The sequence below is a fragment of the Pteropus vampyrus genome, unplaced genomic scaffold, assembly GCF_000151845.1.
Source record: "Pteropus vampyrus isolate Shadow unplaced genomic scaffold, Pvam_2.0 Scaffold11, whole genome shotgun sequence".
NCBI lineage: Eukaryota > Metazoa > Chordata > Mammalia > Chiroptera > Pteropodidae > Pteropus > Pteropus vampyrus.
Genome location: NW_011888792.1, coordinates 3783041 through 3796201, shown reverse-complemented (window position 1 = coordinate 3796201; position 13161 = coordinate 3783041). Strand labels below are relative to the sequence as shown.

Here is a 13161-nt window from a genome sequence, read left to right as displayed (position 1 = left end):
TAATAACTCAATCCAGGAGAAGATTTTTAACTTTTAAATCTTTATGTTCATAAGAAAATTAATTTTCAACTTTTAATACAGATGTTGATGTATATATGAACTGAAGTAAAAAAGGTAAATCTAAAAATAAAATATTTGGCTGTTAAAAGAGTATTTTTCTTCAAATATTTTTTAAACAGATGATAGTAGATATCAAGCCATTGTGGTATTTAGACTCCACTAAACTTAATTAAAAGAGTGATGTTACATGTTTATTTTAGAATGACAATATTTAAAATATGCCAAAAACAACATCCTTTACAATTGTTTAACTTTATAAGGAAATTTTTTTGTTGTTGACAACTTAAAAAGTGAAAGGTACAAAGTTAACTTTTTTTGTTTTTAGAGTAAACACTATCAAAAATCATTTAAAACTTGCTTCCTTAAGGCAGCAAACTTTTAATCTTCAGCAGAGGTCATTCATTCAATGAACTCAGATGGAACTCTGAATTAAATTTTGATTAAAACCCAGGCTTTGCTTCTTTAGTAAACACCTCAACAAAAATGATTTTTGTTCTTATTTGGCATTTGCTCTTTCTTGTCTAGCTGGGATCTAAACATACACAAATGAGTAATAATGGGAAAAGATTATACAATCTAGAATGACTCATTCAAAGAATGAGTTTTATAAACTTTCTATTTTGACTTGTTTTAGAAAAGAACCATTGGGTGAATTCTGGTTTATTTAGCAAGTAGGAATTGCGGCACAAGAAAAAGAGGATGCACGAATATCGGTACAAAAACATCACCGAGGGCCTTTTTCTTCAAAAATTATTTCAGTGCACTTGTAATATTAGGAAACAAAAAGAGACATATTTCAAAATGTGGAAGTCATCATTGAGTCTTTAGCCATGTGAGAATATCTTCTGCCTTTATCTAAAATACATATTCTCTTGTGGATTCTTTTCTTGGTAGGCATCGTTCATAGACAGGTTATGCACAAAATCAACTCTGAAACTTTATGCAAACTATTACCTTTTTTCTGTCCATTTCCAAACTCTATAACTTTATTTTACATGATATATGACTTCTAGGCAATTAGTTCAAGGCTAATCCAGTTCCTACTTCCTGTATCATATTGAAAATTTACTTAAGATTGGTAAAGGTCTTCTTGCCATCACATTACAATGATGTATCCCTCCCTATACAATCTCTTTTACCTCTTTTCCATTTCAACTACCCTAGAAGACCACCTCTTTTTAAATAGTACCTTATGGTAGGAGCATATTCTTCCCCCTGATATGTAACCTAGCCTTTAGAAATGAATAGAAAACCACTTCTGGCTGACTTGAGTAGTGAAACTCTCCTTAAAGTTCTCACTCTGATCTAGTATTCTGGGTAATGGAACATCCAACAGTCTCTAATATTCACACCTAGAGCAATAGAAATTTGTCTGATGGGTTTATAAACATCTAAAGGGAATCTATGCATGAGCAATGCAGATTCTTATATACTCTCTTGGATAATTTCTATTTAAAGGTCTGTGTAAAAGATATGACAGATTACACATTAAAACGACAAACTCAGCAAGGAAAAGAATTTCTTCTTTTCTGCATCTATTCATGCCCAACTTCTCATATATTTTTGACATTCCAAGAAAGAAATCTCAAAATAATTTTTAACTCACCTTTGTACTTTATGATATTTTCTATACAACTGAACAACATATAAGGGTTTTATTTGTTCTTCCAAATGATCAATAAAAATATTGAATAGAGTGGGCTGTAAAATAAATCCCATAGGTAAGCAGAGACCTGTCTAGCTTATTCACTGCTGAATTTCCAGGGCCCAGTATGATGCTTGACACACAGTAAGTACTTAATAAATAGTGAATGAATGAAAAATGAAGAAATGGATGGATATCTGGATAGATAGAAACTTGATGTTCCTGACATCTTCTGATTATTACTTCGGTATGATCTTCTAGCCAGTAAATTAACTTCCTAAATGTATAACAGTTAGGAACATAGTATTTTATATATTTCTTGAGAATACCATGCAGGCTCTAGAGATTACCTGCATGCCCTACAAACTAATTACATAACTTTGAACAAATGACTTGAGTATTCTACATTTGATCATCAAACAGAGAGTAACAGTACTGCTCTCACAGGCTTATTGGGAGATAATGCACATAAAACATTTGGCCTGGTTCATAGGAAACATTCAGTAAATTTGAGCTATCACTTTTTCCTACTACATGTTTCTTTCATATTTGAGATTAATGCATAAGCATGTATATGTAAACATTATTATAATTAATATCTCAATTTTTACAGGTACACATATAATCACCTCTCTGCTAGCCATGAAATTATTTCGTCCAGGCCAGCAGCTTGTACTCAGTGATGGAACTAGAATGTAAAAATGTTGGTGCACATTAAGATTTACAGTTGTAAATAACCAGACCAGTCACAGTATAGTAAAAGAAGGACTTTAGGTTTCTTTGGTGAAACAAAAGCAGGTATAAAAAGTTACAAAGATTTTAGATTTTCAGTCACAAAAAACCCCCACAATCATTCACATTTTATACTATACATGTTATAATATAAATACAGGAACGTATCATGTGCATAGGAATGAAAGAGGAAAATTTTAAACCTAATAGGTTGACACAATGTTGTTCTGTGCTCTAGAACACCCAAGGTGGATTTCAGTTAATGCAGCAACCAAGAGAATTTGCTTAAAGACACTGTGAATGATTGTAGCTCTTGTCATTCCTTCTAAGCTAAAGGGTTTTATGAACAAGAATTAGTGTGGAATTGTTCTTTTGCTATTTGCATTTTATTTGTTATCTACTCTTCTAAGGTCATTCTAACTGAAATTAGAGAAAGATTCCTAAATGCCTTCTTTCCATTACAGGTTTTTTTTTTTTAAACATTAAATTAAGTGGATAATAATTCAAAATCATTGTCGGCAGTCACTTATTCAAATAAAGGGGAGAAAACAAATGGGAAGAGATAGGAAGACATTTCAAGACATACACTCAACCTAACAGGCAGAAATGCCTACATTATTTCTATATAAATGCTCTTTGCTTAGAATGGGCAAACACCATCTACTACTGAAAGCTACACTTCACCACTCTTTTCGTAATAAACACTGATGCATTCTATCCATCACATTATTTAATCAGGGACAAAGTATCTAGATTATATGGTTCCAAACTGCGTGAGGGAAGCATAAAGGCTAACACTGAAAAAATAACTAGCATACTATGTCAATTTTCAGGTTTGGGGGAAAATAACATCCAATAAATTAAATCAGTATGGCTTACTTCATTTATTTATGTATGCTTCACAGCTGCAGCATTCATACATGAACATTCAAAACTTTATAAAAGGTTAAAATGGTTATATATACAAAATTTCTTTCTTTGAATGTGTTGTTTTAACAATCCCCCACCCTCCAGAGCCCTAGGTCTCTATCCATTTGAAATGTGTTGATCTGAAATCTTGCAAGTTAGTGTTACGAAAGCCATTAAAAAGTAGACCTGGTTGAGTTAATAATTAGCACTTTGACCCCTAAAAAATGCTCTTGGTCATAGAAAAGTCCTCCATTCAGGCCTTTCTTGTAAGTGGAGAAAAAGGAATGCAGCAAAGAAGAGTTCCACATTGCAGTCCCGAGGTCCATCAGGATCCCATTAGCCAGGCTTCGGCATCACATGGCAGCAAACTGCACCCACACCGAGACAGTGCAGTGTGACCTACAAGACTTTGTGTTTGCTAATTGTCCAGGAAAAGCTGTCTTCGGTCTTGCTGACAGTCAAAGGGCAAGTAAAACCATTTCCAGCCTAAACAAACTACCAAAAGCAGCCGAACCAATGATTAAAGACCTCTGAGGCTCCATAATCATCATTAAATATGCCCAAACTCAGTGTGACTTTTTATTTTATATACAGGATTAAAATCAACATTAAATCATCTTATTTACATTGTCATTGGTGCTGAAATTGAACTTTTTAAATAGTACAGTAGGCTGGTATACATTATAAAATGGTCTGCACTGAAGGCAAATAGAAAACTAAAGAAATCAGATAGGCTGGAAATGGTTACTCTCTGCCCTCATTTTCTTTCATTTTGTTTGCTTTCTTTTTGAATACCAATGCTTTCATTTAAAATGTTTAGGGAGCACAGCAACCCAAAATGACTGGACGGTGGTCCAAAAATCCAGACCAACTGATAATACTTCTCGAGGTGATAGGAAAGGCACAGGAAGTTAGGACTTTGGCTGAAATGATGAAAACACATGTTCGCCATTTTAGGGATCAGCGCCTCGATTCCTGCCACCTCCGGCTCCAACGGTGATCATGTTTTGAAGTATTTATTGAATTGTCCTTTGATGATGAAGAATTTTTAAAGTATTTCTTAGAATAAGTCCTTTGGTATGCAGATGCTACATGGAAGGAAAGAAAGAAAGAAAGAAAACACAACAATATTACTTGCTCCATACCCTAAACTACCAATACCGCAGCCGTAAATGAGGACGTCTAGTAGTTGTTATAGCACGGTTGTCCATTCTTTCTAAAGGACCACTTACGGTTCATGCAGGTAATTTTAGGCATGGCCCATCTTCCATTTCCTAGGCAACGAATAGTTGGAAGGTGGCGTTGAATGAAACCATCTTTGCAGTGATATCTAATCAGGGAGTTGATTTCATAACGAGGTTTCATCTTTCCAAAGGTCTTGGCATTTTCTACAACAGGGGGCTGGCCGCAAGCAACTAAAGAAAAGTAAATTAGGTTATTTCCAAATAATCTAAATATTTCTATTAGTATGCGTCCCTTTTTTTCTCTTTCTCTCTTTATTTACCCAATCAAGCACCTTCGTCAAAGGCAGTCAGAATTAACAAATTGAAAATTTTGAAGGAAAAATAAAACTAAATATTGAGGCTCTGGGCCTAGTTCAAATCTGAGATTATGTCATTTTAAATTGTGTATTATTAAAGAACCATAGGGCTAAATGGTCACTTTTCTTAAAAAATTCCAAATTAAAAAGCACCTGTCTCACGTGGCCTGGTAGTTTTGTCTTCATCACCATCCAAAGTTTTATTTACTCTCCTTCACTTGGAACAATAATGAATAAACTAATAAATAAACAATAACAATTGACTATTGCTGTCACCGCCTTGAAAAAACTTAAAATCTATAATAATATCATAGTTTTAAAATATGGACAAAATATGGACTCTTAAGTATCAGTAAAATATCTCCAGCTCCATTTAAGTTTATTTACTCTTTCTGTCTTCTGTATGGAGACAGGGAGAAAGTTAGGACATGATAATCATCTTTAGTTTCCCTCTGTCTCCATACAGATTCAACTGATTTTGAACTTACGGCTTTATTCATCATTGGTGTACTTGTTTTAAGTGATATACTTTAAAGTTTAACTTTTATTAAATGACTATGTTTTGCTATATATCTCATATAAAAACATAATTTAACTTAAATATAATTTCCCTAAATGGCATTTCCTATCCAATTCCTAAGAATTATGACACCACAAGGCCCATAACAAGAACATGTTATATTCTCTTGTGTAATAATGCAATTCTTCAATGGGAGGGTAATTATTAGAAACCTTGGTACCAAGCTGTTTGAATGTCAATATCCTAAAAGTTTACAACTATAAAATTTATTTATATACTCAGAAAGCTGTTTGCAACTACATTCTTTTGCAATGACAAATTTTGGTTTAACTTAAATATTTAATTCCTCTAACTTACTTGACTAATCATCTTGGAACATATTGACCCATAACAAAGTTTTCTTTAATGAAACACAATCCAATATTTCATGTTAGAAATTGTTAGTCAGATAGACTAACAATAAATTATAAAGTCATACTATCTATAACTAAGAAATTAGAAATATTTGCACATATGACTATTTGATCTTCACAAATTCCTATAAACAGAGATTTCTATAATTATTTGCCATTTTCAATTAATAAACTACTCTATGTATGTGGTTCAATGATAACCGCAATTTCAATGCCTGTAATTGTAATATGGAAAGCCTACACCATGGTTTAGATACTAGCAAGTATCAGATAGAATAAGACCAAAGCAATATAGAAGGTTAAAAATTATCAACTAGATAATTCATTATACTTAATTCTGTGCTATGTTGACAAATTAGAAGTTATCTTTATGATTCTAAGGAAAGAAATGTCAGATTTCTTCTAAATCTATTTATATATGAAGACAACATAAAGCTAAAATATCGTCAAGGACAGGCAAATATCAGAAGTAGAGCCACACATATATGCTTGACATTTGACAGAGTGACATGGTAGAGCAGTGAGGAAAAGTAGCTTTTTCACTTAGACAATTGGGTATTTTATATGGAAAAAAAAGTTACTTAGTTCCCTCCCTCAGAGAAAGTATGGAGAATCAATTTCTAGATGGTTTAAATGTATAAATATAAAAGCTAAAACTATAAACACTTAGAACTAATGACATAGACTATCTTTATAATTTTAGGGTGGGTAAGGATTTTTTGAGATATAAAATTGTTTAAATCATAAAGGAAATAAAGAATTCTGTTCATCAAAAAGTGCTATAGTGTAAGAGTAAAGACATGTTACAAACTAGAAGAAGATATTTGCACAATATCTAACTGTCAAGGGATTAGTAACTAGAATATAAAAATAAGTCCTACGAATCAATATATAAATGAGAAGCAGCCAATTTTTTAAAATAAGCAAAAATCATGAACAAAAACTTTATAAAAGAAAAGTCATGAATGACCTATAAGTGTATGAACAGATATCATGAAAAAAGTATTCAAAAAGATGCAAATTAAATCACAAGAGATAACATTTTATACCCACCAGATTGGCAAAAATGTCAAAGTCCGAAATTATCAAATGTTGGCGAAGATGTTGAATAACAGAACATCTCACACATTGCCGGTGGGAGTGCAAATTGGTACAACCGCTTTGGAAAATAATTTGGCATTTTCTAGTAAATTTGATGGTGCATGTATCCTATGACTCAGCACTTCACTCCTGGAAAAATACCCTATGGAAACTCACGAATGTCTACCAGGAACAAGTTCAAGAATGTTCAAAGAAACATTGTTCATAATAGTAAAAGCACAACATAACCCAAATGTCCACTGACAGGAGAATCAATAAATAAAATGTTATATAGTCATACAATGAAATACCATATAGCAGCAAAAATTAAGAAATATAGCTACATGCATCAACACAGGTAAATCTCACAAACATTATGCAAGACACAAGTGATTCCACTTACATAAAGTTCAAAATTATGTAAAACTAAACAATTTGTTATATATAGATACAAGCATATGTGATAATAATAAAGAGAAAAGTAAGAAATTAAGTCATTATCTATGGCTGAAATTGGGAAGTAAATGAATGGAATTGGAAGGATTCTGTAGGGTGCTCCCAAGAATTGTGGATAGCATGCACTGAGGCGTCTTTTAAAATACATACATACATATATATATATATCTTTTGTATATATTATAATCCTTCTCTACAAGTATTTAATTAAAAATAGAACTACTTAAGTCTGTATGGTTAACTATCTGAAAGGAGAAATGAATATCTTTCATAAAAGTCTATAGACTTTTATAAAATTCATAAAATTCCCCAGAGTACTGATTAACAAAGATTCAAATCTATGTAAATAAAAATCAGACAGTAAGGAGATAAAACACAAGGATTATTTTGTTTTGTTTTGTTTTTCCTCCTTTAATGAATTAGAGCCAACATTTTATTAATCTCTTTCCCCACTGGAAAATGTAAACTGTGATGCTGGTTTATGAATTCTTTTTAGCTATAAGGGCAGTGGTTCTTAACCTGGGGTTAGTTTTCCTCCTCTCCCTCCCATCCCAGGGACAGTTGGCAATGTCTAGAGACATTTTTAGTTGTCACAAAGCAAAGGGAGGGGGTAATGTGGAATGGAAGAGAATGCTACTGGCCTTCAGTGCTTAGAGAGCAGAGGTGATTCTTAACATTCTGCAATGTGCAGGACAGCCCCCCACCACTAAGAATTATCTGGCCCAAAATGTCAATAGTGCTGATGTTGAGAAACCCTGCTACAGGAAAAAATAACATAGGAAATAGAAGAATGTTTGGATCATAAAATGAAATGCATGTCTCTAAGAACCATTTGGAGATCTGAGAAAGCAAACATGACATTTGGATAAAGACAAACAGTTCATTAAAGACTTCTTAATTAGAAACAGGGAAAACAGACACTTGATTTGCTATTTTCACAAATCTCATTGCAGAAATGCTGAAGTACTGTGCATAGTCAGGAAAGGTGCTCATATAGAAAGGATATTCAGAATAAATTCTAATTTAGATAAGAGAATAGCAAAGTAGTCACAAATAGTGGTTGAGTTTCATTCGAGCTTTGTGTATCTTGGCGTTCTCTTTATTCTAATAGCATTTCTCATTATTGGTGTTTGAGTCTTTCCTAAAATATTTATAGGCTGTGTATTTGTAGTTTTGTTATTTCTATATTTAAAGACAAATCAAATGGATTTTATAGCTTGCATTTGTACTTTATACTCTTACTCAAGGTAGGTAAAGGTCTATGCTTAGAGACTAAATATTCATATTCAACATCATTATCAACTGCAAACAGGTTAAAAATATTTATGGATTTCTATCGGATTAAGGAAGATGTCTATACAGTATGCTTTAGAAATTCAAACATACTGGTCAATGATAAACATAACACACTTTTAAAAAATCATCTTTCTTAATGTGTTCTTTTTAATGTCAATTAAGCAATTCTCCTCATTATGGAACTTAACATTATAAATGTTTTTATTTTGTCCTACCTCGAAGGCATTCAACTAGATGTAAGGGTGGCTTTTTTGTTCCATGGTTTATAAGCATAAAATAAGCTTCTAAGGAAACGATTAAAAAACTCAACTGCCTACAAATACCAGGCAGTTAAAAACAGGGAAGGACTTCAGTGAACAGCTCCCATGACCCCGCAGAGGGAGGGCAGTGGTTTTCAACTCTGGCGCTTCACACCATGGACAAATTTGAACATGGGTCAAATGGTACCAGATGCTCTTTTTTTTTTAAGTAAAAATTCCAGAATATTTTATGATATATCCCGATTTTTAGATGTTGCAACCAATTTTTTTTTAATGCTTTCCTCAACAAACTAAACAGGTCTTTCAGCCCTTGGGCTGGCTGTTGTTTTTCTTAAAAACACTTGGAGATAGTTTTTCTACATAATGCTACATTTTATCTTAAGCATCTGAAATCTATGGTGAAAACATTACTGAAAACCAACTTTTCAATTGTATTGTAAGAGTAAAATAGTCCAGAGCAACAAGAGATGATGTACAGGACATATCCAGTTTGTGTCTTAGAGAATGAAGTTCAGTCTTCCTGAGTTCACTTGATAATAGAAATACAAATTAAGTATACATTATTAATAGAGTAATTAATAATACCTGTTCCTTTCTTGCAAGTATAGGTGAGATGGTAATTGCAGGGGACATCATTCCACTGGCCGTTCTCATGCCAAATGATGACAACACAATCTTCTCCAGCAGAAAAGAAGCTGTCTGGCTGGTTGGGCCTCCAGTTCTCATATTGCTGTAAAAATAGAGAGAGAAGATAACTACTTGATGGTCAAAGAGCAGCATATCATAAAAGTGACAGCAACATCACATCACAATCAGATTAAAATAGACTCAAAGTTTCTGTTGAACCAGGTAGCTGAAATGATTGTAGTGCTAAAGAAAAAGACTCATACTCTGAGTGGAAGATATATGTATCTAAAAATCTTTAACGAATATGTATTTCTTCTTTGACAATGAGATATATCTCAGGAATTTTATTCTAGTTATTCTAGATTTCTAAATTATAATCAGTACTCAATTTAAGAAATCAATCATGGTATTATTATTAATTGTAACAGCATTAATAGAAATGAACAAGAAAAAAATTCCATAATCTCATCACTTTGGTGTATCGTGTTTACTTCCAGCCCTTATGTGTACATACAATTTATATAGTTGTGATTATAATACAATAAAATTTGTGTTCTTTCTTTTCTATCTTTACCACTATAAAGTACTTTTCTTTGTCTTATTTAATGTGATTATTTTTATCCAAATTCATTTGTTTGGTTAAAAAATTGAGAGAGTTGCTATATTTATTTTATGTGTTTACTTGCTATACCTTTCTGAGTTATTCTGTTTTAGATGTGATCTTATATGTACTATATAGTTGTTTTGCTTTATGATCTAATCTGGAAGTTGTTTTCTCTTAATAGGAACATTTATCACATTTATGCATATTGATATAAAAGATAAGCTTTTAAAAATGTATCTTACTATATACATTTGTATATATTCAGATCATTGAAAAAATTCTATTGATTTGACATTTTTCTACAGGTTACCTTTATATCTCTATGTTTAGATGGTATCTATTGATTCCCCATTCTGAGCAATGATCTATAACTGGAAATCTCCTTTGCCTTCTGTCACCATATTACATTCTATTTATTCAGCGTCTACAATGAAAGAAGCTCTCTTCTAGGTACTTGTTATGTGTTGTCTCTTACAACAATTCAGCAAGATCGGGAGTAATTTCAACCTTAGAGATGTTAAGCTCCTTGGTTTATGTTCAGTTTTTTGTTATTTTAAAATGTTGCCTCCAAAACAACCAATAATTATATGAAAAACACAGCCCCATCTGTACTAAAAAATAATAAACATTGATGAGATGAAAATAATATTGGGCTATAAATAAGAGTTCACCCCCCCAGTTTTGGGACTTCTAACTAGAATGTGATATGGGACAAGTTTGTTTGTTCAGTGCCTTTCCGGCTCAACTTGAGTATCATTTTCCCACTATGCTTTGCCCGCTGTTAGTCTATATCACCTCTAACACTGATAAGACAATGGAAACAAATTTCCATCAGATGGCAGAAATATAGATTTGGATTTATGTGACAACAGTTAATATAACTATCTTTTCCGGGCCTACACGTATCTTAGTCTTTATTTGAATTAAATTTAAAATAAGTCTGTGGTTTGAAACAATGAGTGAAGAAATTTTTATTTGGGAAAGATAAAGTTAGAGAAGAAAGACATCTAAGAATTAAGGCGATTGTTCTCAATTCAGAGCGTGCAAAAAAATGGTCCTACTATTTACTCTCAGCAGCACCATAGCTATTTTTATGTCTTTTAAAAATGTCTAATAAACTTAATAGAAAATATCTGTAATTTTTTCTTTCTTAGAAAAAAACATGGTTTTTAAAACTTTCAAATATGGTAAAAACCTAAATCTTTGATAAAATAATTTGTGAGAAGACTAAACTTTGAAAATCTTAGGATTAAGAGAACTTTTACTTTTCCTTCAATCTCTTCTTAGCTTGGCTTTAAAGTTTTCCTAAATTATGCCAAAATTATGATAGGAGACTAGAGATCTTTGCTTTGTAAAAAGAAAAAAAAAAGAGTCTTTGAAGAGTGATAAAATTGTAAAGAACAAAGGAAAGCTTAATAAAGGTGTTTTTTCTCCCTAGAAATACAGAATAAGGGTTACTTTTATTTCTCTGGTAAAAAAACAAATCCAAAAATTAGATAATTTACGTCCGATTCTAGTAGCCTGAATCACACCACTGAGCTACCCCTCAGACAGCCCAGTTAAGGAAGCTTAGAAGACAACTCATCAAAGCACTTTTTGACTGGCAGGTGTCCCTGCAACCAGGCACTGACCTTTGCTCTGAATTGGGCTTCTAATAATTTTTCCATTTTCCTTTTCTTTGCTTACTCCCCTTCCTATATTATTTCTCACCCTCCACCCACCAAGCCTTTTTTTCCTCCCTACTCTCCTTGAATAGATAATAGGCAAGGAAATGGAGAAACAAAGCAGAGACACAAAAGTCATATGTAGCCTGTTGTCCATATATAGCTAAGTCGTCTTCAACAGATGAATTAAAATAGGATAAAAATAATAAACAAAGAACAGAAATTTCTTAACACTAACGAAAGTCTACATTTAATATTTAATACCTTTTATGGTCACAGATTCCTGAGTTCCTCAAATATTTAATTTGGATTTCAGAGCTCAATACTTTCCAACTTACTTTTTCACTAACCTCTTACAAGAAACCAGGAAATGTCCTCAAAGGTGGAAAATTTCAAACATCCCAATAGTATGTGCAAATTGTGCAGTGTTCATCCAACCACCACTACCCATCTCCCTTCCTCGCTATGTTTTTCTTCACAATGCCAATATCTTATCCGATTTACTTATTTTATTTTTTTCTCCGTAGTAATATGTAAGCTCATTGAGGACAGGAATTTGGGTTTTTTGTTTGTTTGTTTAATACTGTATCCTCAGTGCTAGGAACCATATTAGGCACTTACTGGTGTTGTTCAATAAATAATTTGATATTTAGAAATATTGAACCACAAAGTATGTTGCATTCTTCCCTATTCATACCTATCCCTAATCGAAGATGTTGCTTGATAGCAGCAAATGATAGGTGAGACAGGCAATCACAGACATAGCTAGTGGAAGTTAATAACTTTTCTGGAAAACAGCTAGCAATACATATCAAGAGCCTCAAAAAGCTTCTACCCTTGGTCATCATAAGTCCACTTTTAAAATTCCATCCTAAAAAATAATTCGAGATGTGAGCATGTTTGATGTAAAATACTATTTATGCCAGCAGTAAATAAGAAACAATCTATAGAGTGAACATATACTCAATGAATTATGGTATAGCCAGACAAATGGAATATTGTATAGCCATTAGATATCTTGTCTTTGAAGAATATGTAAGGGGCTGGGAAATAGTAACATGTTCAGTTAAAATCAAAAAGCAAAATACTAAAAACACACAATGATCTAAATTTTACACATTCTCAGATGCAGTTTTGTGTGTGTGTGTGTGTGTGTTTGTGTGTGTGTTTGTGTGTGTGTGTGTGTGTGTAAAAGACCAAAAGGAAATGCAGTAAAATGTTATAAAGTTTATATCTGAGTTATATGAGACCAAAATTCTATACATTCTCACATACTTTACAGCCTTCCTAGAGTGAGCGTGAACTATTTTTCTAATCATTAAAAACGAACATTGTAAAAGGACTTACAGATTTCT

The 13161-nt window shown here is 32.5% G+C and overlaps 1 protein-coding gene across 2 annotated transcripts in view; it reads right to left on the bottom strand.

Moving 5' to 3' along the window:
* Positions 1–2902: 2902 nt before the first annotated feature.
* The window catches only part of VCAN (versican), a 115680-nt gene continuing 105421 nt past the window's right edge, over positions 2903–13161 (bottom strand). For both annotated transcript variants that reach the window (XM_011377726.2, XM_023523149.1), the window contains 3 exons: positions 9497–9641; positions 4579–4761; positions 2903–4434 (listed from right to left, as the gene is read on the bottom strand). In XM_011377726.2, the coding sequence (XP_011376028.1) occupies positions 4307–4434; positions 4579–4761; positions 9497–9641 (456 nt within the window). In that variant the 3' untranslated portion in view covers positions 2903–4306. The remainder of the gene's footprint in view (positions 4435–4578; positions 4762–9496; positions 9642–13161) is intronic.